The sequence below is a fragment of the Quercus suber genome, unplaced genomic scaffold (genome assembly GCF_002906115.3).
Source record: "Quercus suber isolate HL8 unplaced genomic scaffold, Cork oak 2.0 scaffold_8, whole genome shotgun sequence".
NCBI lineage: Eukaryota > Viridiplantae > Streptophyta > Magnoliopsida > Fagales > Fagaceae > Quercus > Quercus suber.
This window is the reverse complement of record NW_027069474.1, coordinates 1,240,426-1,264,618: the sequence shown is the minus strand read 5'-3', so window position 1 is coordinate 1,264,618 and position 24,193 is coordinate 1,240,426. Positions and strand designations below refer to the sequence as shown.

At 35.5% G+C, this 24,193-nt stretch overlaps 3 protein-coding genes across 3 annotated transcripts; 2 read left to right on the top strand and 1 right to left on the bottom strand.

Annotated features, from left to right (window-relative positions):
- The first annotated feature begins 3,808 nt into the window (after nucleotides 1–3,808).
- On the top strand, nucleotides 3,809–15,770 carry LOC112018476 (phospholipase A I). The gene is made up of 18 exons (XM_024051010.2): nucleotides 3,809–4,646; nucleotides 7,034–7,181; nucleotides 7,339–7,417; nucleotides 7,536–7,689; nucleotides 7,799–8,008; nucleotides 8,113–8,358; nucleotides 8,454–8,616; nucleotides 8,699–8,959; nucleotides 9,050–9,171; nucleotides 9,583–9,744; nucleotides 9,933–10,125; nucleotides 10,257–10,393; nucleotides 11,431–11,569; nucleotides 12,238–12,444; nucleotides 12,567–13,038; nucleotides 13,131–13,347; nucleotides 13,435–13,524; nucleotides 14,951–15,770. The coding sequence occupies exons 1-18, from the start codon at nucleotides 4,119–4,121 to the stop codon at nucleotides 15,395–15,397; spliced, it is 3,975 nt and encodes a 1,324-aa protein (XP_023906778.2). The 5' UTR covers nucleotides 3,809–4,118; the 3' UTR covers nucleotides 15,398–15,770.
- Nucleotides 15,771–17,109: 1,339 nt separating this feature from the next.
- Nucleotides 17,110–17,484, top strand: LOC112018468 (uncharacterized). Its single transcript, XM_024050996.2, has one exon. The coding sequence runs from the start codon at nucleotides 17,110–17,112 to the stop codon at nucleotides 17,482–17,484; it is 375 nt and encodes a 124-aa protein (XP_023906764.1).
- Nucleotides 17,485–19,194: 1,710 nt separating this feature from the next.
- On the bottom strand, nucleotides 19,195–23,140 carry LOC112018571 (probable serine/threonine-protein kinase PBL23). Its single transcript, XM_065775535.1, has 5 exons — nucleotides 22,772–23,140; nucleotides 21,070–21,251; nucleotides 20,778–20,967; nucleotides 20,259–20,650; nucleotides 19,195–19,900 (listed from the first exon to the last, which is right to left on the bottom strand). The coding sequence occupies exons 1-5, from the start codon at nucleotides 22,893–22,895 to the stop codon at nucleotides 19,616–19,618; spliced, it is 1,173 nt and encodes a 390-aa protein (XP_065631607.1). The 5' UTR covers nucleotides 22,896–23,140; the 3' UTR covers nucleotides 19,195–19,615.
- Nucleotides 23,141–24,193: the final 1,053 nt, after the last annotated feature.

The window sequence follows — 24,193 nt, the reverse complement described above, 5'->3', positions numbered from 1 at the left end:
GAATTACGCAACAATTTAGACAAAGCTGAAGCGAACAGAAAACAAAACAAAAGGCCATAGAAATTTGTTTATGTAAGTATATAGGAGTAGTTTAAAATAATGTAAATAATAACAATATATACTCCACAATTAGAGGACGATTCCACATTCTGGGTCAAATTTGTCGATAGAATGTCATTTTCACTCGCAAAGGAAGGGAAATCATGGTCAATTCTATAAACCCCCATAGTTTTTTCAGATTATTTTAAATACGGAAAATGTCTTATAAAACTCAAATTCTTGTAGGTTCTAGTTAGTTTAACTGGTGAAATCTCTGATGATTGAATAAGAGATCTATGATTCAATTCTTATCTATACAAAAATTTGATTGGTGTCTTAGTTTGATGATAAATGGCTATCATCAATAGCGGACATTATAGGTTAAAACTCGCCCCAAAAAAAAAAAACTCATATTCTTATGTGAGTTTAAATAAAATATCAAAGGTTCAAATCTTGACATATTTATAAAAATAAAGGAAATAAATATTCAAATTATTAGGTCCTTTTCAATAAGAAAAATCGTGGTAATTAATAAAGGTGGGGATTCTAATTCACACCTTGTTCTTTTCAATATTTATTTCTGGGACCAATGGTATTTATTTCTTAAAATTTAATATTTTGCTTTTCTAATACATTAGCAGAAGAATTTGGTTTTTTTTTTTTTTTTTTTTGAAGGTTAGAATTTGGTGTTTTATGTAGTTATATTTAAAATTTATTTTGGCCAAAAAGTTTTACAACTTCCTTTTTATGTCTTTGTCATGAAAGAAAAATGAAAATCATTTCGTCAACTTAATGTTAAAGTACATGTTTATATTTAGTTTCTCTTTTTAAGAATATAATTTTATCTTTCTTTGAGAGATTTATAAAACTAAAAAATTATAAATATATAATATATTTACATGAGAGCTACAGAAATATCAACCTTATTTTTCTAATAATTCAATAGTTAGGAGAGAGGAATTTGAACCCTAAATATTTTCGTTAAAAAAAACAGAAAGTGTTAATTAAATTACAAAATCTTAGCAAACCTCATTTATTTAATCCTTACATGATGTAACATAAAATCATGTCAGGGCATTTGTATATCTAAGTCCAATGACTACCAATACACGGTTTGGCTCATTTTAACTAAAAATTAAAAATAAAATCAGAACAATGGTAGTGGTATATAATTTTTCATGTCTTTTGTTAAGATTTCAAGAGTAATTTAAGAGTAATGTTAATGAAAGCAACTCTCACAGCTTCCTCTCATTTAGGAGCAATATGATAATTTATCAAAGCCTTGTACCTCTTAGTATAGTTTGGTCTTTTCCATTAGGAGAACCAACATTTGAATATCTATCCTTATTATTATAACTATCAAATCATCAAGAAATAAATTATATCTAGAATTCTTTTTAGAAGAAATTATATCTAGAGTTAGATACAAACAAAATTTCACAATTTTTTTCATAATAGTTGATGTGAATTTTTTTAATTGGTGTATAATAAAAGTTTGTGGTGAACTCTTGTGAAAATAATGTTACTCCAATCACAACTTACTAAATTGTGAAAAAGATTATGAAAAGTTGTGTCACTAGCCTTGCTAGTTAGTAAAAGCATATTTCATAAGTTCTAGTTAGTTTAACTGATAAAGTTTCTAATAATTGAATAAAAGATCTGAGATTCAATTTCTGCCTACATCAAAAACCAATTGATGTCTTGATCTAATAATAAAAATGTATCATTAAGAGCGGATGCTATAAATTAAAATTTTATGTATAAAAAAAATAATAAAAAAAGTAAAAGCATATTTGTTTTTCATATAATTTGTTTTTAAATATTGATTGAAAATGATTAGATGATCTCATTGTTTGATGATCAAAAGCCTAATGTCGGAACCTAAAGAAAATAGTAGATGCAAAAGTGAATGTGAGACGTCTCTTCCACCAATATCTGTCTTACGTGTAGAACTCTCGTCCAAGACTATGCCGCTCCACAAACCCACTATTGTATTGATCAAGTCACAATATTGGTTATGGTTATAACTTATTATAAGTTTAATTTACTCCGGACATAAGTATTTTTTTTTTCTCTTCTTCTTCTTCTTCTTCATCTTTCTTTTGATGAATAAAAAATGGGTCTTCAATGTTAATTCATTGACCTCATACTATGTGATAATTAGGTAATATCATGTGTATTACCAAGGTTTTGATGTGGTTATTGTTATGGGCATAACACATTTGTAGAAGCACTATTGCTTGAACCATTTAACTCATGCCAAATATCATGTGAAGTGATATGAAAACTCTTATCACCAAGCCACACTCACGCGCTGCTAGTCAATTTAGTTCTTATAAATTTGAAACATTTCAATGTTATTATTTCCTTCACTTACTAATATTATTGTTATTGTTTTTCAAAAGCTCAACTTTATTTTTAAGAATTTATTTTAAAAATACAATGATTTCAGCTATAATTATTTTTTTAATAATTTGATAATTGGGGGAGGTGGGGGAAATTTCAATTATAATTATGGTTATAAGTGATCACAAGTTGTTTAGTGCCAACCCACTAACTGACCTGATCACATCGAGATTTGAAGGAATTAAAACCGTTGTTGGCTGTGAATCTACATGTTGTCAATCACGGTTTGATCTATTATACCTGTTGGTTGTCTTGTCGATGTTAGCGATTTAGGTGACATCATTGTCGACAAATAGGTAAATTGATGGATATATAAAAATCTCTATCGAAACTCCATATAAATTGAGTATGAGATGGGGATGCTGACATGTGAAGCGGAGATGATGAGAGGATTAGCACCATGACAGTCGGGGACTAGGGAAGCAAGGAATTGCACAAAACTCTTTTAAACAAGTATGGTTCATTTGATTTCCATATGAGAAACCTCATAACTTGATCTAATCTCATCAAGTTTTACGAGTATTAACTCATTGCTGGAATGCTAGTCGATCTCATTGGGCATGCCTGAAGGATCAAGATGGATGCCCCCCCCCCCCCCCCCCACTAGATTTCCATAAGATTAACGTGGATGGTGCTTCGTCAAATGATGGCAGAAGGTCAAGCATTGAGGTGGTAATCGAGAATTGTAAGGGAGAAGCTGTGGCAGGCCTTTGCAAATTGCTCCCTAGACAGTACACGAGTCTTAAAACTGAGTTTATAGCTTTACAAGAGGGTGTTCTACTGGCTAGAGAATTAAAGCTATCTCATGTCATCATTGAATCTGATTCTCTCATTGCTATCCAAAGCCTATAAGCTCTTAATATTGAAGGTGGTTTAGGCCATCAATGCCGAGGTATATTAAACCTTATAGACTCTTTTAGAAGTTGGATGTTTAAGCACTTGAAAATGGACTACAACAAGGTTGCACATGATCTTGCTCAATATGCTAGGCATAATGGTATTAGTCAGGTTTGGAAAGGAGCCTCACCTCCTATGGTGCAGCACCTCATCAATCCTGATTATATTGCAGCATCTCATATGTAACTAGAGCTGAGTCTTTATCTGTATTCCTTCCTTGTTGTACTCCATTTTCGGTTATGAATGAATTCAGCTTTCTCATAAAAAAAAGTCTCATTGGGCATGCCAAGCGCCGACCTTTAATTATATCAAATTAATATCCATGAAGATGAAAAAAGAGGTTTTGTTAACCCAAAAAAAGAAAAAAAAAAGGTTTTTTTTTTTTAAAAGGATAGTTTAAGGGTAAAAGAGTAATATTCTCAATAATAAACGTTATAAAGTAGTACTAGCAAATAAAAAACTGTAGCAAGAAGAAGAATGTAGAGAAAAAAAAAGTAGTATAACAGCTATTTCAGTTTCACATTTCTCTCTCTTTTCTGTGAACTTCAACACCGGCGTTCTCTCTCAGTCTCTCCCGCCATTATCAACTTCATCTTCTCTGACTCTCTCTCTCTCAAATCCCTAACCCTAAAAATTCCACCATTCCTTTCTCTACAATTATCATCTTCGCATTCTAATCCACAGGAAAAAAATGCGACTCCACCGCCTCATCAATTCCCCGCCTTCCGATCAGATCGCCGCGTCGAAACCCTAAATCTCCGATCCGGATTCGCACAATGTCTTGGGGATTAGGCTGGAAGCGACCTTCGGAGATCTTCCACCTCGCTCTGAGCTACGGCAATGAAGAACCCGTGGAGAGTCCCGGCCGCGTGTCTTCATCTTCCTCCGCTTCGTCGTCGCGGTCGTCTTCGGCGTCGTCGATAGTGGCGCAAGATCAAGAGCTAGGGTTTCGGATCGAGTTGGAGTGGTCGGCTGGGGACGACGAGGAGCAGGTGGCTCTCAGGCTTCAGTCGCAGCTCATGGTGGCGCTGCCGATGCCGCAGGACACGGTGGAGGTGGTGTTGAAGGCGGAGGATGAGAATGTGGCTGTGGAGATGGCGGTGGTGAAGCGGAGGGAGCCTCTGCGGGCCGTGACAATGACCAAGGTGGCCGGGTCGGGTCAGCAGAGCGACGGTACCGGCGTGTTGACGAGACTTTTGAGGGCCAATCTCCCTCTGCCAATGCCCAACGAAGGCGGCGTCTCTGAATGCGGCGACCATTGGAGGACTGTCACTGTGCTCTCTCTTGGTGCCTGTGGTTTGTCTGTGAGTCTTCAAATTTTTCATTTCATTTCGTTTTCATTTGATAGATTTTTTTTTTTTAATGGGACAAGACTTATAATTTGGTTCTTCAATTAAATTTAAACGCATAGCTAGATTGAATTTAATTCTGCTCGAAATAATGTTTGTGCATGTATTGATCAATGCACATGTGTTTGAATTTTAGTGGGGAGCCTAATGTTTTGCATCTAAATAACTGTATCTAAGTTTGGTCCTTTTGATGTGTTTGGATATTGGGAAATTCTTTTAAGTTAAATCGAGTGCTTGTGGTGAAAAATGGATGAACTTGGTATGTCTATAATTTTCTAAGAATTGAAAATGAACCTCTCAAAATTTAGGGATTAAAATAGAACTTGATCCAGATTTAGGAGTTAAAGCATATATATTTTCATAAAATTCTTTGCAAGAAGGCAAAAGAATAGATTTTGTTACTTTCTCTTGAGGTGAATGGGCAATATTGACATGATTTAGTACTGAATTAGCAAAAAATGGGATTCTGTAGTTATTTTAAATGCGTGACTAAGTTCGGTGTGATTGTAATGAGCTAGTGCTAGTAAGTAGAAACTGTCTGCTCCACAGTTTTGGGCAATGGTGTGGCACTAAAGCTATTGAAGTATATTTTCAAACTAGAGCTAGCAAAAGTTGAAAGGCTGCATTTTCTATGTATATTGGGAGCTAATACTCCTTCACTGGATGTTGGAGACCGGATGAGATGGAAGTTTGAACCTAATGGGGAGTTTGACATCTGGNGCCAATGCCCAACGAAGGCGGCGTCTCCGAATGCGGCGACCATTGGAGGACTGTCACTGTGCTCTCTCTTGGTGCCTGTGGTTTGTCTGTGAGTCTTCAAATTTTTCATTTCATTTCGTTTTCATTTGATAGATTTTTTTTTTTAATGGGACAAGACTTATAATTTGGTTCTTCAATTAAATTTAAACGCATAGCTAGATTGAATTTAATTCTGCTCGAAATAATGTTTGTGCATGTATTGATCAATGCACATGTGTTTGAATTTTAGTGGGGAGCCTAATGTTTTGCATCTAAATAACTGTATCTAAGTTTGGTCCTTTTGATGTGTTTGGATATTGGGAAATTCTTTTAAGTTAAATCGAGTGCTTGTGGTGAAAAATGGATGAACTTGGTATGTCTATAATTTTCTAAGAATTGAAAATGAACCTCTCAAAATTTAGGGATTAAAATAGAACTTGATCCAGATTTAGGAGTTAAAGCATATATATTTTCATAAAATTCTTTGCAAGAAGGCAAAAGAATAGATTTTGTTACTTTCTCTTGAGGTGAATGGGCAATATTGACATGATTTAGTACTGAATTAGCAAAAAATGGGATTCTGTAGTTATTTTAAATGCGTGACTAAGTTCGGTGTATTGTAATGAGCTAGTGCTAGTAAGTAGAAACTGTCTGCTCCACAGTTTTGGGCAATGGTGTGGCACTAAAGCTATTGAAGTATATTTTCAAACTAGAGCTAGCAAAAGTTGAAAGGCTGCATTTTCTATGTATATTGGGAGCTAATACTCCTTCACTGGATGTTGGAGACCGGATGAGATGGAAGTTGAACCTAATGGGGAGTTTGACATCTGGTCGTATTATAAAAATTGCGGGATTCTCCCTCAATTGTCTTTCCTTGGAAAGGTATATGGAGAGTAAAGGCACCTAGACGAGTTTCTTTTTTTGTTTGGTGTGTAGCTTGGAATAAGATCCTAACGGGTGATAACTTGAGATTGAGGAGTTTGGTTTTTGTAGACTGGTGCATTATGTGCCAACATTATGGAGAGACGGTAGACCACTTACTTCTTCATTGTGAGATGGCTCATCGGTTGTGGAGCTTTGCCTTAATAACTTTTGGTTTGTCTTGGGTTATACCTAGATCGATCCCAGATTTGCTTTTTGGCTGGTGGAATTGGTGGGAAGCATTCGTCTCAGATTTGGAACTTAGTTTCATTGTGCATCCTATGGTGTATTTGAAAGGAACGGAATTGGCGGACTTTTGAGGATTTGAATAGTTCTGGTGATCAAATGCTTGCTTTTTTTCGTGAGACTCTTTTTGATTGGTCTCGGGCATGGGGACTCAGACTAGTGATTCTCTCCCTTCTTTTCTTAATTCTCTTTCTCTTTTGTAATTAATATGTTGTTTAGCTTTCTTTTATGTTTTCTCTTTGTTTTGTTCTTCTTGTATTTTCTGGGCTTGCTCTATGTTTTTCATGCATAGAGTAGCCGTTCGTTTTATAACATTCTTACTTATCAAAAAAAAAAAAAAAATAGTGTGGTTTTGATCTGTGTTTGGTAGTTGGGAACGGGACTTGGTTGATTTAAGTTCAGCATTTTAGTACCTACTAGTTGTCTATTATTGACAGGCGTTGCCGGTAGAGCTAACACAGTTGCCGCATCTTGAGAAACTGTATCTTGATAACAACAAGCTTGCAGTTTTGCCACCAGAGCTTGGTGAGCTGAAAAGCTTAAAAGTGCTTAGGGTCGATTCCAACATGCTGGTTTCAGTACCTGGTAAGCATGGAGTTATTCTGTATTTCTAACCAGTTTGCTCTATTGAAGTTAAATTATGTCAAATTTGAATGGAACAAACAAACTTAAACTCAGGCTAGACTTTTTTTTTTTTCATGCAACATTTCCACTTGTCTGATTTTGGTTGGAATGTAAGCAGTAGAACTGAGACAGTGCGTTGAACTGGAGGAATTATCATTGGAGCACAACAAGCTTGTCCGGCCTCTCCTTGACTTCAGGTCATCTTAGTATGAAATCAGCATATTTTGGTCTATTCTTTGTTGTATTTCCTGTTTCCAAAAATCTTGTAAAGTCTAGTACTTTTTCTGGGTCTAATTGTTTTTAATTTTATGTTAGGGCTATGGCTGAGTTACGGGTTTTGAGGCTTTTTGGTAATCCTCTCGAATTCCTTCCCGAAATTTTGCCATTGCACAAACTTCGCCATTTGTCTCTTGCGAATATCAGGATTGTAGCAGATGAAAACTTAAGATCGGTGAATGTGCAAATAGAGGTATTAATGGATACAGAACTAGTAGGAGCCTTTGGGCTTTCTTAGTGTCTTTTTAAGTGTAGATAACATATCAAATTGAATATGTGTACTGTTTTTTTGGTAATTGCAGATGGAAAACAGTTCTTATTTTGTTGCATCTAGACATAAGCTAAGCGCCTTCTTCTCTCTTATATTCCGTTTTTCTTCTTGTCATCACCCTTTACTAGCGTCGGCACTAGCGAAGATAATGCAAGACCAAGGAAACCGTGTAGTTGTTGGTAAAGATGAGAATGCGGTACGGCAGCTAATTAGTATGATAAACAGTGACAACCGTCATGTGGTATGTTCTGATAATTCTTGCTAATATGAGTAAAATTTCATTTGTTTACATAACATAAATATTCCTCCGTTAGGCATGGTCTTAATAATTCTGTCTTCTGACAGGTTGAACAAGCATGCTCTGCTCTTTCATCTCTTTCTGCAGATGTTTCTGTTGCAATGCAGTTGATGAAAGCTGACATCATGCAACCCATTGAACTAGTGCTGAAATCTTCTGGCCAGGAAGAAGTAATATCTGTATTGCAAGTTGTGGTTAAGTTAGCCTTTGCATCGGACACTGTAGCTCAGAAGATGTTGACCAAGGATGTATTGAAATCGTTAAAGATGTTATGTGCACATAAAAATCATGAGGCAAGTTCTCTACTTCCCTTCTCATAATATATTTGATTTAAGTGCTTCCCTTATATTGCCTGGTCAACTTATACTTAATGTTTGTCTTTCATTAGGTACAAAGGCTAGCTTTGTTAGCATTCGGAAATTTGGCCTTCTGTTTAGAGAACCGCCGTATTCTGGTTACTTCTGAAAGTTTGCGGGAACTTCTCTTACGCTTGACAGTTGCACCCGAACCACGTGTGAATAAAGCAGCAGCTCGTGCCTTGGCAATTCTGGGTCTGTATTTTGGATTAGATTTATCTATATTTTTGAGATTGTTTAACCTGATAGGGTCTGATTTTATTTTGTGCCTTCTTAGGGGAGAATGAAAATCTACGGCGTGCCATAAGAGGGAGACCAGTAGCAAAGCAAGGACTGCGCATACTCTCAATGGATGGAGGTGGCATGAAAGGTCTGGCAACTGTACAAATTCTTAAAGAAATAGAGAAGGGAACCGGAAAGCGGATACATGAAATGTTCGACCTTATATGTGGAACATCAACAGGTGGCATGCTTGCTGTTGCGCTTGGTATTAAGCTGATGACCTTGGAACAATGTGAAGAAATATACAAAAATCTTGGTGAGTATGTTGCAGTTGGAAATGGTATATATGAATGTTTTTATTTAATTATCAAATTATTTATCCCATTCTGAAATAATGAAAACATAGGAAAACTTGTATTTGCTGAATCTGTGCCAAAGGACAATGAAGCTGCAACTTGGAGAGAAAAGTTGGATCAGCTATATAAAAGTTCATCACAGAGTTTTAGAGTTGTTGTACATGGATCTAAAGTATGGATTATTCTTCTTTCATTTGTGCTTTATCTTGTTCTTCATAAGTTTCATGATATTTTTGTTATGTGGAGGTGTGCCTTTTAGAAGAAAATTAGCATCTTTCACAAGATGTTTTATCGTTTTAACAAGATTCTTTTTCTTTTGGGGTGGATAGGAGAGTAAACCTTTTTCTTATAAATTTAATCGGCTAGTTGCCAACTCTTTAATTAATTGTCATCATGTATTTTCAGTATTATTTTTTGTGAATGACTTAGATTCTCAAAAGGTTGGAATTTTAGTAAATGAAGCAAAGTCATTAGTTAAAACTTTATTTCTACTTATTATATTTTAAAATATTTATCCATTGTGTTAAGTTTAATTATTCTTCCCTTTACTTGGAAAAAGATACTATAAGATGTTATCTTGCAGCATAGTGCAGATCAGTTTCAGAGGTTGTTACAGGAAATGTGTGCTGATGAGGATGGGGATCTTTTGATAGATTCTGCAGTGAAAAGCATTCCTAAAGTTTTTGTTGTATCAACCTTGGTGAGCGTTATGCCAGCTCAGCCTTTCGTATTTCGCAATTATCAGGTTTGTTGCCAAGAGTTCCATTATTTCATTTGGACACATTATTACTTTTGGACACATTTAATACTAGCATTGTAGCTTCATATTCTGCTGCATAGGTGTATACAGTTTTGGTACTTGTGAAAATTGTAGGTGGTTCTTTTTTTTTTTTTGTAATTTCATTAAATCACCTTTTTCATCTTAAATTTCAGTACCCTGCTGGAACACCAGAAGTGCCTCTTCCAATGTCAGAAAGTTCTGGAATTTCTGTGCAAGGATCACCTACTATAGGTTCTGAAGTTGGTTATAAGCGCAGTGCTTTTATTGGAAGTTGTAAGCATGAAGTATGGCAAGCTATAAGAGCATCATCTGCTGCACCATATTATCTTGATGACTACTCAGATGGTATACTTTTCTTTATTTAAATGATCCAATTCACCATTTTTTTTCTTGATTAAGTTGAGTGTGTTAGGCTTTTTCCCTTTTAATGTTTTATTTTCTCTTAATTACGTAATTTTCCTTACAAATTTCTGTAGATGTACACCGCTGGCAAGATGGTGCAATAGTGGCAAACAATCCTACAGTTTTTTCCATAAGAGAAGCACAACTTCTTTGGCCTGACACGAGAATTGACTGCTTAGTTTCCATTGGGTGTGGTTCTGTTCCAACAAAGGTTACTACTGACTGCTTCTATTTTGTTTTCAAAGGGTCAATTTTGAATTATAGCTTTATCAGTTAAATCTCAACTTTTTCAGAGTAGTCACAATAATTTTGTGAATTTGAAAAGGGGATAAAATTTTGTTCTGTGAACACCCTATTCTTATCTAAACTATCTTTTCTTCACCTTACACACATAAAAACACCAGAACATTACAGCTTTTATTAAAACTAAGTGCTTGAAATCCCAAAAGCCTATGATTTTTTTTAATAAATAATTACAGAAAAAGGGAAAAACTCTCTTTTCTTTTTGGTTTTCTGGTGTCTTTATTTTTTATGACCCTTAAAGCTAATATTTAGTCAAATTTTATAAAAATATTGCTGAAGATTTTTCTGTTGGCTAGATCTTGTGGAGAGGGCTTTTAAGGATTGGGTTTCAGATTTTATTTGGAGTTTAATTCCTTCTTTTTACCTTCCCTCTCTTCCTGAACAGAAATTTGGGGAGTTTTTATTAGTAGATCTAGATCTCCATGTTGCTTCTACTGTACCTGATATGAGAACGTGAATTTAACCCCATGCTTCCCTGGCCATTCATTATCAATTTTGCATATTACTTAAGAGTGATGAAGGCTGTTATACAATCTCAGATGTACAATGTTATTTTAGATATCTTCTATTGTATTAGGGGCATGACTTTTTGTTTTGGGCCTTTTGGCAAAAGACATTGAGAAAAAAATCCTATGGGCATATATTGAAAATGTACTTAAAAAATAACAGGGACTGTTAAGTTGCTTCCATTTGCTGAGTTAACAATAATATTGTGAATACTAGAGGCAAAAGACATTGAGAAAAAAATCCTATGGGCATATAATGAAAATGTACTTAAAAAATAACAGGGACTGTAAAGTTGCTTCCATTTGCTGAGTTACCAATAATATTGTGAATACTAGAGTGATTCTAATCTTTCATTTTTTTTTTTTTTTTTCTATTGCCACTGAACTTCATAAGAGTTGCTTTATTGTATGGATTCATATAAATCTCTGCTGTTCTTAGGTGCGAAAAGGTGGTTGGCGTTATCTGGACACGGGCCAAGTGTTGATTGAGAGTGCATGCTCTGTGGATCGAGTGGAGGAAGCTCTAAGTACATTGCTTCCTATGCTCCCAGAAATACAGTATTTTCGATTTAATCCTGGTAAGGCTGGAGTTATATATTATAAATGCAGAAATCATGTCTGGAGCCTTAGTTGGCTTATTCATTGAGTTATACAAGCTCAAGCTATATATGTTTTGGCTCATAGGCTTGTGAATTTCCATGTTTGGTAATTTGAAAAATTCAAACATATGTGGTGTAGATGTTTGTTTTGAGAAGCTAATGATTCAGCCATGTTATTGCTCAAATATTACTCTATTGGATTTGAATCTGCGTGATTATTAAAAAAAAAAAAAAAAAAAAAAAAAAAAGATGCACACACACATGCCAGAGATTTTACTATACATATAACTTTAGACTTCATGGAAAATTTAAAGCCCAGCAGCTGAGAATTGACAATTGGATTCACTGTTTTGAGCATCTCTAACTTGTTTATCGAGCACAACATAAAGGCTAATGAGTCTGGCGATTTGTAGTCTGAGCCAAACTTGAATTGGGATTTTATGGCTTTGAGTCGAGTTAGAGGTGAGCTTGAGCTCCCACAATTTTGACTGTGCTGAGCTTGAGCTGTGATATGCTCAGCTTGGCTCTTATACACCCTATGCATGGATGTAAACTACTTTCTCCGTTCTTCATCTGTTATCCTTAAATATCATTTTGACTGAAAGTTCTGATTCTCAATCGGTGTTCTACATGGCCTGCTATTGCAGTTGATGAGCGTTGTGATATGGAACTGGATGAGACTGATCCAGCTGTCTGGCTGAAGTTGGAAGCTTCTGTCCAGGAATACATCCAAAATAATTCTCATGCCTTCAAGAATGTCTGTGAGCGACTGCTTCTTCCTTACCAAAATAATGAGAAGTGGTCAGAGAATATAAGAATTCAGCATTACCCCAAGTCAAAGGGGTCAAGTGCAGGTACAGGCACTGATTTCTGTAATTGGTTTCAGGAGGATATTTTTTTATGGCCAGTGGTTTCAGGAGGATATTATGTTTGTGTGTACTCTTTTTACCATAAAATCTTCCTTCTGCTGTGCTAGATGTGAATGGCCCTTCTCTTGGTTGGAGGCGAAATGTACTGCTTGTTGAAGCTTCACACAGTCCAGATTCAGGCAGAACGGTGCATCATGCTCGTGCACTTGAGTCATTTTGTTCCCATAACGGAATACGGTTATCCCTTATGCAAGGGATTTCAGGGATTGTGAAGACAATGCCAGCAACAACATTCCCAACACCATTCACATCACCTCTGTTTACTGGAAGCTTCCCGTCAAGCCCACTGCTATACAGTCCTGATTTTGGCCCACAGAGGGTTGGTCGAATTGATATGGTCCCTCCTTTAAGCTTAGATGGCCAATCTGGAAAGGCAGCTGTATCACCACCAAAGTCTCCTTCAGGGCCTAGACAGCTTTCTTTACCTGTACGGTCATTACATGAGAAATTACAGAACTCACCGCAAGTGGGCATTATACACTTGTCCCTCCAAAATGATTCGATTGGCTCAATATTAAGGTAAACAGGGCCGCTGTTGTTTCAGTTGCAAAATATTCGTGTTGACATTGCTTCAGTCTTATTCCTAACCTACTAGCTACATATATCTCTAGTTGGCAGAATGATGTATTTGTGGTTGCTGAACCTGGAGAGCTTGCAGAGAAATTTGTACAGAGTGTTAAATTGAGTTTGTTGCCGGTAATGCGAAGACGTCGCAGAAAGGGGGCATCAGTTCTTGCCGACATTTCAACTGTTTCTGATTTGGTTTCATTTAGACCGTACTTCCAAATTGGAGGCATTGGCCATCGTTATATAGGGCGCCAAACCCAAGTATTTCTTTTTAATTCTCTTTCCTGGTGATTTATTTTTTCATTAATATGAAGTTATCAAATTAATAAGTTCGTTATGTTTTTGAAGGTCATGGAAGATGACCAAGAAATTGGGGCATATATGTTCCGTAGAACAGTCCCTTCTATGCACTTAACTCCTGATGATGTTCGTTGGATGGTATGTTCTTGGCTTTCACTTACATTTACATAGTTTTCCTTTTTCCTCTAAATTTTGTGGAGCTTTGGAAATTACTAGTACTTAGTAGTCTAATATTTATTCAACTTCTGTAACTATCTGTAGCTATCTTCCACCCCCCACCCCCCAACCCCCCAAAAATTAAATTTCAGTTATAATCTGATTTCCATAGGGAGTGATGATTTAGAATTCTAGAAGGGGGAAAACAAGAGCTCTTGCCTTGATGTATTAGCCTATAGCCTATGGTTTTGACGTGTGATGCATTCCTTGAGAAAGAAACATTATTCTCTTCAACAAAAGCTTTGCATTTATGTCAAAGTATTAATTTATTGCCATGTGTTAATGGGACAAATGCATTTATTTCCTTGTGTTAATTATCAATAGGTTGTGAACTAATTGTTTATGTAAAAAGAGGTTGTATAGTTATTTTTCCTAAATTTATATCAAAGACGAATTATTTAGAATACTTCTTATCTGGGGAAAAAAAAATATTTGGATTATGGCATTCTTGCTCAAGTTTAGTTACTTTGGCAACAATAGAAATTGAATACAAAACCATCATAAAGGCAAAATCAAATCTAATTACACATAAAATGAAGAATATATAAAAATAATTTAATTACATCATAACTGCAAAAGCAAATTCACTCAAACAATAGGTTCATATTCTAAAATATACTAATCTTAATAATTTACATTTCTTCTCTTTCTAATTGCATGTCATATAATTGAAGTTGATACCCCAAATACTTTTTTACACATAATGACTATTGTACTTGGGCCACGAAGATAAGAGCTCTTAGATTAATATAAGGGAATTGCTTCTAACTTTATTACAAATGTAGTAGAATGTCTTAACACCTGAGAGTTTTATTGCAATAAGCCCACGGTTTCCTATTGTTTTGTGTTGTGTTCTGTTGTGTCAACAACATTCATTCTTAAGAAATGCCCTCTGAGCTTTTCATCACTGGCCATTAGTAGGTACGGTTAGTCCCTCCAAAAGTGGGTCCTGGGTTTGGTCCCTAGGATCATTGCATTAGCATAATTATTTGTGTCATGTTGCAAGTCCCCAAATTTTATGTGTTTTTTCTCTATTACTCTATTGGAAACGAGGTTTAAAGAATGATAACCTTGAATTAAAGGGGAAGTAATAGCAATTTCATAGTTTGCTAGTAAGAAAAAGGCTATTAACATCTTGTCAAATCTCATGGTTTTCTTTAAGAACATTGGAATGCAATACAAAGATGTGAATATTGGTGATTTTAGAATTTAGTGATCCATAAAAGGTATGAGGTTTGAGTTTCTCTTTCCAAGAGAGCATAGCTCTTTTAAGGCAGGGTTGCTTTATGTATTACTATTTCTCTTTTTCATTGATGTGGCTGATGCTTTATTTATTGAATAATTGTAGGTTGGAGCTTGGAGGGATAGAATAATAATTTGCACAGGGACTTGTGGGCCTAACTCAGGTCTGATTAAGGCCCTTCTTGACTCTGGTGCCAAAGCTGTTATATGTTCTTCAACTGAGCCCCCTGAAACACAGATAACAACCTTCCATGGATCAGGGGAGCTCAATATTTTTGAAAATGGGAAGTTTGAGATTGGAGATGAAGAGGCAGAAGATGAAGAAGCTGAACCTGCCAGTCCGGTGAGTGATTGGGAAGATAGTGACCTTGAGAAAAGTGGGGACCATACCACTAGTTTTTGGGATGAAGATGAGGAGGAACTGTCTCAGTTTGTCTGTGAATTGTATGACTCATTGTTCCGAGATGGTGCAAGTGTAGATGTTGCTCTGCAACATGCTTTGGCTGCACATCGGAGGTTGAGGTATTCGTGCCATCTCCCCAGTAGACAATAGTTTGTTATATAGATATCATACATAAAATTCAAATCATAGTTTAACAAAATAAGGAAAAAAAAAAAAGGGAATGAAAGCACGAGTGGGGAATATGTTTAGAGGTATATATAAGAGAATAAGAGGAAATATCCAATTTTGAGGCTTACCAAAAAAAAAAAAAAATTCTGTGTTTGTTATTCATTACATGAACATGAGCTTTAGCAGTCATGATGTTGTATGATACAGATATATGGGATATAATTGTCCCCTTCATTGATTCGTTCTTATCACTTGCTTTGAAGCAAGTCTTTGATCTTGAGTGTACTTGGACGATTACAGTGTAATTTATATTTTGAAGAAAAGAATATGACTACCATTGTAGTCTTTGATTTTATATTAAAGTAGACATTACAGTGCTGTAATTACTAATTATCCAATTAGGAGACATTCTGCAAGTGCTTAGCTGGACCCATAGGCCATTGCTGATGCTAAGCTTTTGTAAGCCTTGTCTTCATACGTTTGCTATTTGAGGTTAGAAAGCAGTTAATGTCACAGAATCAGTGAGTACCTGACTGGTGATGGTGAAGAAATGAAGCGTCTATTTCGAGTACCCCCAATGGTATGTTTGGAAGGAAGGGTGATTGAGGAAGCAGAGGAGAGGACAGTAGTAAGGGGAAGGGTGGCTGGAATATAGAGTAAAAAACATACCCAATGGTCCAATAGAAATTTGACCTTTAATGAAGCCTTGAGCACAAAGGAAATTATCATTATGGAGTGTTATTATAACACTGATCAACTCAGATGCTGACGCATAAGCAGTAATTGGAAGTTTTCAAAATAGAGCTTCACATTCGTACGCTTAAATTAGGTTAGAATAGAATTTTTATCTTATATAAAAAAAAGAAATTGAAAGTTTTCAAAAGGGAGTCTCACATTCGTCGTACACTTAAATTAGGTTAGAATATAATTTTTATCTTATATAAAAAAAAGAAAAGAAAAAAAAGAAGAAGATGATTTCTGTCACTTCACTTAATGGGTTTAATCTTTTTGTTTTTTTGTTTTTTTTTTTTTTTGAGAAACATTAATGGGTTTAATCAATTGTTACTTTGAAACCATATAATAAGAAAAGTAAGTCTACACTCAAACAACTGCATAATTACACTTTTCAAATGGTATAAAAGCAGACACTGTTCAGAATTGAAAGACTAAACTAATCTTGACATTAATAATCAAAAAGCAAAAGAATGAAATAGAAATGTGAGCAACACTTTGGCCCCACACCAAGAAAAAGCACTCAAAGCAAGAGGGTGAGAGCGTATGAGAAGAAGATTCTACCCAACGATGAAAATGAGGAAACAATCAACAGCATGCGGAATTTTCTATTTTGTCCATATATTTTTTTGGCAAGAGTAAATATTCAGGAAAACAATTTGTCTTATTAGTACCATGTTCAATCATAAACAGAGAAGTCTCAAATAACAACTGATTACAAATTTAATCCGGAAAACACGCTTGCTTTCATTGCAAACACAAGGACATGATTACCATGTCCTATTTAAAAGCGTCAATTATGCAAATTCTCATGCTGTCCACTTTAAGAAAAGTAGTTCAATGAGTACATGATAAAGAGAATAAAGTAGAGATCCTTAAACCAAATTCAAAGCAATTCCCACCAAAGATAAAGACCCAGGAGCGAAGTTTCTTCATTCAGAAGCCTCCATATATCTTTAAAAATGCAGTATAAAGCCACCACCACTAGCACCAAGCTCCCTGAGAAAATGGCTGCAATTGCTCCAGTTGCAATAGGCACACGGGGCACCGTAGGATCGCTTGTCAGAAAGGAAATTGAGTATTTCAGCAAGGTTGAAATAGACCAATGTGGAAGCTCCCGAAAGCCTCAGGGACAAATTGTGGACATGGCTTCCACCAGTGGTCACTCCAAGCCTGGTTTTTGGTTCTTGATAATGACATGGAGAAGGAAGAAGAGGAGAAACAGTAGCGGGATCCTGCCAAGCATGTGTTCTGTTGTTGAAGTTTCGGAAAGCAATCGTCTAAACAGAATCCCCGGTTACAATTACAGAATCCTTAAGAATGACTTCAACATCTAGTTGGTGCTTTTTGAGCTCTTTGAGCCAGTTTGTTCTAAGTCTCCTCAATGCCTTATGCCAGTGTTTCAAGTCCAGAACTTCTATGATTGTTGATTTCTCTTGTCAGGTTCCTACATTAGGTGCAAGTATTTTTTGGAATAATGTTTTCGGAGTGAGCACAAGGATCTATTATGCAGCTTTTTGAAGGTCATGCTGTTTCTAAAGCATCAGAACTGATGGCTCATCTGATATGTTAAAGATTTTGATGTCATAGAATCAAATTCTTGGAGTAGTGGTACAGAACTTTGCAAATCTTTTCTTGGAGATCATGGTGTACATTACCTGCTGTGAAGCTCATGAATTACGTACAAAAATCATGGTAGGGAAAGCTTGCCACTCTCAATAGCCTCAAGTGTCCCTACTGTAAAAAGTTTCAATCAACGACCATCAGAATTTTCACACGGAAGATAGGATTGAGTCAAACGTATATACCCTTCAAAGGAAAGTTTGCGATCATCTCCTTTTTTTTTTTGATGAATAAGTTTGTGATCATCTTATGCAGGAATGAGACTCAATTTGTATTTATTTGATTTGTAAAAGATTTACTTAGTATTAAAAAAAAAAGTCAGAAATAGATTTATAGTTTTGTTTTTTATTCTATTCTAGTTGGGAAATGTGGTGTGTGAATTAAACATACTAGTGGCTAACCTGCTTCCTCACTATCCAAAAGAGTAGAAATCCAAAAAATTTTATGAATGAATACAAAAGAGATCTGTAAAAATCTATTTATAAGTTATAACATGACACCCAATTTGTTTTAGAATGGACCGAAATGGACCGAATTGACAAAAGTGGATTGAAATTGTTCGAATGGACCTGAGTGGACTAAACTGGACCGAAATTTCAGAATTAAATATTAATAGATAGGTAAACAAGGAAAATTTTCTTCCGTACTGGGAATTAAAATGGACAGCTTATATTATAAAGATCAAAAAGCAAAAGTCCCATGTAGACTTGTAGTGCATCAGGGTTGGCATTAAACTTAAGTATTTTGGCAAATTCACAATTGCTGTTGAGACTAACAAAGGAATGCAGTACAGAGCATTTTGCATCACATCAAGGTTTTTTTTTTTTAATAAAAAATTTAATAATTCACCAAAGATCACGGATAGTTTGGTGAATTCCAGCCGAAAACAAGGAAAGATAATTAGATAAACAAATTCAAAGTACGTAAACCGAACCATTTGTCAGAGTACTGTTCTCTTGTTTTATTCCCAAAAATATAGAGTAAGACATTGATTTCTCAATAAAATCAACCCTTTTGATTACATTGATTTCGGCATTTCAACTGGAGGAGATGGGATGTTCTTGAAGTGTATCTAAACAAGAATGCGGCAAAGCATACTGGACTGGACACGGACACAAAACTTCTAGAATATGTTTTAGACTTTCATATTTTTGGATTAATGTGCATGTCAACATAAATGAATGTATAGTGTAGAATATTTTTCATTTGACGTTGCAGAAGCTCCTAATAAAATTTAGAAGGAAGCGTTTAATGCTTAACTGTATAAAAATTGAGAAATTAGGAGATTAGAATTCTATTTTCTTTTTTATGGGGCTTGTAATTTTACAAGTCTAGGCTCCATTTTTTTTTTCCCTGAATTCTCGGAGAACAATGAAAATTCTGACGTTTCATGAGGCATGAATTACTGTGATAGTGATCTCATGTTACTAAACAATACACATTTTAGATGCTTGCATTATATGAGGTACAAGGGATACTGACAATATGACCCTTCCCAGGAAAATGGTCTACAATGTACTCACATGTTAAATATACACATTATGATAAAATATAGAAGCTACAATTTCAGTTCCGTCATATATATATATATATATATAATGATAGGATTTATGATTTTTTATTTTTATATGATTAGATTTGAACTTATGGCGTCTAATTCATCAATTGAACTGCTAAATTAGATACAGCTACAGGGTGACATTCGTAGTAGCAGGCCTTACACTTTGAACAACTTGCACATTGTTGGACTGTGACAGAGGAGCTTATATCTTTATATATCAAATTTTAGGCCATGGATTTGTTTTCCGCATTGCAGTTAGTTGCAAGAGCTTCAGTCCTTTGATGCTACAGCTCTCTCCCTCCATTGCCACTTTCTTCTCTCACAGATACAGCATGTGCACCCCTGCTTTTTGATAAATCTGAAGCAACTTTCTCATCGTCTCTTGGTGTTGCCAGATGCTCAATAGCAGTTACAACATCACCCATCAAAGGTCGGGTATCAGCTTCCTCTTGAAGACACATTGCAGCAACTGCAAGAGCTTGATAAAGACCCTTTACAGGGTAATTTCCTTTTAGCAAAGGGTCAGCCATTAATGTAAACTTATTTCTGTCCCTAAAAAGCGGCTGTGCCTGCAGGATGAAAATAGAAATTTTTACCAAGCTCTTGATAGAAAATGAATTCCAACCTCATAATTCTAACAAATTGCAAAGATCATCATATTTAATTGAACATTAAAAAAATCTAAAGGATGAATACTCCTAGACTGTAAGTCCCTTAGAGGAATGTTTTGTCTTTTTGTGATTTATATGCTGTAAAGGAATTAGGCAAAGGTGAAAACAAGTGTATCAAAGTTATTTCAAAGAACATGGTAACTTATTTTTTAATGGAACAATTTATTCTAACCACCTAGTGGAGAAAGATTTTACTCACCTACAAAAAGTAGTTAAATTAAAGATTTGCAGAGTTAAGTGCTACTTATGAACATACCCAAGTAATTAGGTTCTGCTCCTCAGTCATTCTTGCTGTATCAATAGCTCTCCTACCTGTGATTAATTCCAGAAACACAACGCCAAAACTGTACACATCAGACTTTGTTGTCAGTTGTCCTGTTGAAGCATACTCTGGTGCACAATAGCCATAGGTCCCCATCACCCTTGTAGACACATGGTCCTTGCCTCCTGTTGGACCTATCTTAGCAAGTCCGAAATCAGAGAGCTTTGGACAGAGTTCCTCGTCTAATAATATGTTAGATGCTTTAAAATCACGATAAATCACTGGCGGTTTGGCAAAGTCATGCAAGTATTCTAGTCCTTTAGCTGCTCCTGCAGCTATTTTCATCCTGGTATACCAATCCAGAGGCTTCCTACCTGGAGGTAATTCTGAAGAATTAAAAAAAACTATTTAGTTTTATTATCAAGACCTTCATTACAATTGATTAGACAATACTAGTAAAGAGTCCATGATATTAAGCTGTTAAGTTGAAAGAATTACTTTTTTTAGGCATACCTAGAAGATGATTTTCCAAAGATCCATTGGCCATGAATTCATAAACTAAAATTCTTTGATCACCATCTGCACAATAGCCAACCAAATCAACAAGATTTGGGTGTTCAACCAGACTTAACATCAGAACCTCTGCAAAGAATTCTCTACTTCCTTGCAATCCTTTCCTGTCAAGTTGCTTAACAGCCACAACCTGTATATAATAAACCCAAGCATGAAACTCCAAAGATCATCTAGGATGACACTCTTGTCTGTCTCAGGGAGAGAGAGAGAGAGAGAGAAAGGGAAGAGAGACCTGATCAATTTTCCCTATGTATCCTTTGTACACCCTCCCGAATCCACCTTCGCCGAGCAGACAGTCAGGATTGAAGTTGTCAGTTGCAGCAGCCAAATCATAAAATGTGAAGACCTGAGCAGAAATTCTTGCATGTCCTATTTTCAGTATCTCTTGAGCAAGATTCCTATGCTTGCTGCTTCCTGCACATTAATAACAAAGCCCATTAAGAGTCATTTGCCAAGTTTTCACAAGCATAGTTCAAAAATTCAGCTGAAACAATTCTGATCAACTGCTTTAAGAATCATAAGAGATAGAATTGAAAGTTGCTTATGAATGTATACAACACTAATTATAAGGTCAAACCCTCACAACTTTTATGAAAAGATGCTTTAGTTTCAGATTTCAACTCAATCATTGTTCTAACTTCTAAGGCTTTTCGAAATGGCACCACATAATCTATACATGATCCTTTTTCAATTCACATCAATAAGCATTTTCCGTCCATGAAAATTTCTGAGAGCGTTTAATCAAATGCCAATAACAAAAGTAGTAGAACCTCACCAAAATTAAAACCAAATTCCATGAGGCATGAAAATGAAATAAAATACTTAACTTGAACTAACAAATAAATAATTTATATTTTACTGCAATCTGCAAAGTTATCAACAAATGAATAGCTTTACTCCTTACTCATAGCACCGATAATTTTTTTTTTTTTCATTTTTTAAAGACATTAAAAGAAGAAAAAGAAAAACAAGCAGGTGGGCTGCCTTGATTCCATCTTTATCACCTTTGAAGTTGCAATGAAAGATATATGTTCTAGCCTCATAGGGAGGAAAAGACCAATGATGGCAGCAACAAACACATAGAAGCAACTTGTTTTAAGGGTTAAACACAGCGGGTTCCTTTGGAGAGTGGAGGGTTGGTAATGCATTGAAATAAAGTATAAGTAGAAAAAGGAAATGAAGACGAAAGCAATGTCTTCAGGGCTTATGTCATTGCAAGTTGGTCCAACCCCACCTGGCACCTGACATTTTCTCTCTGCATGTGTGTGTGTGTGTGTGTGTGTGTTTTGTTGGAGTGGTCAGTGTGTGTTAGAATTGTGTGGTTAAATGATTCAATTTACCATATTTCAATAACTTAAACTTTTGGGACAATCGGTAATTTAACAATGTGTGATCTACTTTTCTTGGTTATGGTTTGGCTGAGAGACTTGGATTAGGATTCTCTTGTATGAAAGAGTAGAGGAAAATTCATAGGACAAAGAAGGCACTGGAACAAAAACAAATCAAAAGTTTATGTGCTTTTTTCTTTCTTCACCATCTTTGTATGGATTAGTGTATAAGCATAGGGAAATCTGTAGCGACCCTCTCACAACATGTGAATCCCACGTCTAAAAAGATAGCTTTAATTATTTGCAATTCAATAAAAAGCAATATGAAATATAAATTTTCATCCAAAAACCCCCTGGTAAATTTCAAATGGGCTATACACATTAGCAACAAATAGAAACAATAATACTACAGACACACTCAATTTCACATGTGATCCACGTCCAAGGAGACAACTTTACCTTTTGGCAATAAAATAAAAAGTAATAGGAATATAAATCTTCACACAAAAAATAAAAAAAATAAAAACCCATAATAATCATTTCAAAGGTGCATTAAACACAGTACACTACATAAGAAACTAATGAAGTCTTTTTTATATATGCTACCTGTTTTCATTGAGAAGGTTGAAACCATGGATGCATATGTTTGTCGAGCATCATATTCCCTTCTGCCTCTGCCGCTCCTGAAACAAACCAAAGGCCGCTTTGCTCTACACTTGAAGCATTCCATCTCCTACCAACCGGCCTTTGCTACAAACTCTATCAAAACTCTTAATCACACCCTTTTTTCAGGAACAGAACCCAATATCAAACTCAAAATGAAATATTATACAAAGAGCAGAGAATAAGCTCTTTGTATAATGTAATAAAATTTTCTTAGAGAATAAGCTCTTTCTAGGATTTGAGAAACTGAAAAAACAACGTTACTATGGCAGAACTGGTTTTCCGGTTTGTCGGGAGGAACAATATTAGGAGTGTTAGAACTTAGAATGTTAGTTTTGCCATGGTTATTGATTTCTATAGTTAATCCATTCACATTTCTATAAATGTATAGTGCTTTATTTAGTCGTGTATTTCTTGAGAGAGAGAGAGAGAGAGAGAGAGAGAGCTGTTAAGGCTGTTCTGTTGAATGAAACTGACGCGTACACTTTCCTGCCTCTCGATAACCAACTTTTTCTTCTCCTCTAATGGCCAATGCCAATATTTCATGCATAAAAATCTCTTGCAAATCGGTTGGGATAACTATCCTCTAAACTATTCTACAGTGTGTTAATTTACTTATATTTTATCACGTAACCCATTCAATGATTTAGATAAATTATATAACTTTCAAATAGGTCATGTAATCTAAAAGTACATGTAAAAGGTCATTTTTAATGATCACACGGTATTATATATATTTTGATAATTCGATAGTTGAGTGAAGGAAGATTTGAACCGCGATGTCTCTACTGAAAACACTAAAAATTATTAACCATTTTTGTTACTTTTTACGTCCCAAATTTTTGGCCTTTTATCGAAAACACAAATTTTAAAGAGAAAATCATTTATTGTCTTATCTCTTATATAAATAGATATAAGTTTACCCTTAAATAAATGAGTCTAAATCTTCTGTCTCATCTTTCCTACTCCACCCCATACGCTACCAATAAAAATTTGTCATATGTACACCTATCTAATTCAAATCTAATTTTCAGTCTTTTATTTTTTTTAGTTTCTTAATATAAATCCACAAAAAAAAAAAAAAAAACTCAAATAATCCCCACCAGCCGCCACCACCAACTTCACCGGTGCTACTAGGAGGAGATCGTCAATGACATCAACGACCTTCCACCATTGCCTCCTTGTCTTCAAAATCCATGTTTGTTATTAGTTTTGTGACATCTTGTTGGTGGGTATCCATGACCACCATTCTTCTTCAATTCATGGCTGGTACCTAGACATGGCCGTGGTGATGGTGTCACCTTCTCTTCCTGGAGGCGCTGAATAAGAGTGGTGGACCAGTGGTGATTGGTGGGGGATGTGTTG

Excerpts from the sequence above, each read along its gene's own strand:
- LOC112018476 (XM_024051010.2), top strand. The coding sequence starts at position 4,119 with ATGTCTTGGGGATTAGGCTGGAAGCGACCTTCGGAGATCTTCCACCTC. Across the intron at positions 7,182-7,338 it reads CATGCTGGTTTCAGTACCTG|TAGAACTGAGACAGTGCGTT; the intron begins GTAAGCATGGAG and ends GAATGTAAGCAG. Across the intron at positions 11,570-12,237 it reads GTATTTTCGATTTAATCCTG|TTGATGAGCGTTGTGATATG; the intron begins GTAAGGCTGGAG and ends CTGCTATTGCAG.
- LOC112018468 (XM_024050996.2), top strand. The coding sequence starts at position 17,110 with ATGCAGTATAAAGCCACCACCACTAGCACCAAGCTCCCTGAGAAAATG.
- LOC112018571 (XM_065775535.1), bottom strand. The coding sequence starts at position 22,895 with ATGGAATGCTTCAAGTGTAGAGCAAAGCGGCCTTTGGTTTGTTTCAGG. Across the intron at positions 20,651-20,777 it reads TTTGGAAAATCATCTTCTAG|AATTACCTCCAGGTAGGAAG; the intron begins GTATGCCTAAAA and ends TTAATTCTTCAG. Across the intron at positions 19,901-20,258 it reads AGCAGAACCTAATTACTTGG|GCACAGCCGCTTTTTAGGGA; the intron begins GTATGTTCATAA and ends TTCATCCTGCAG.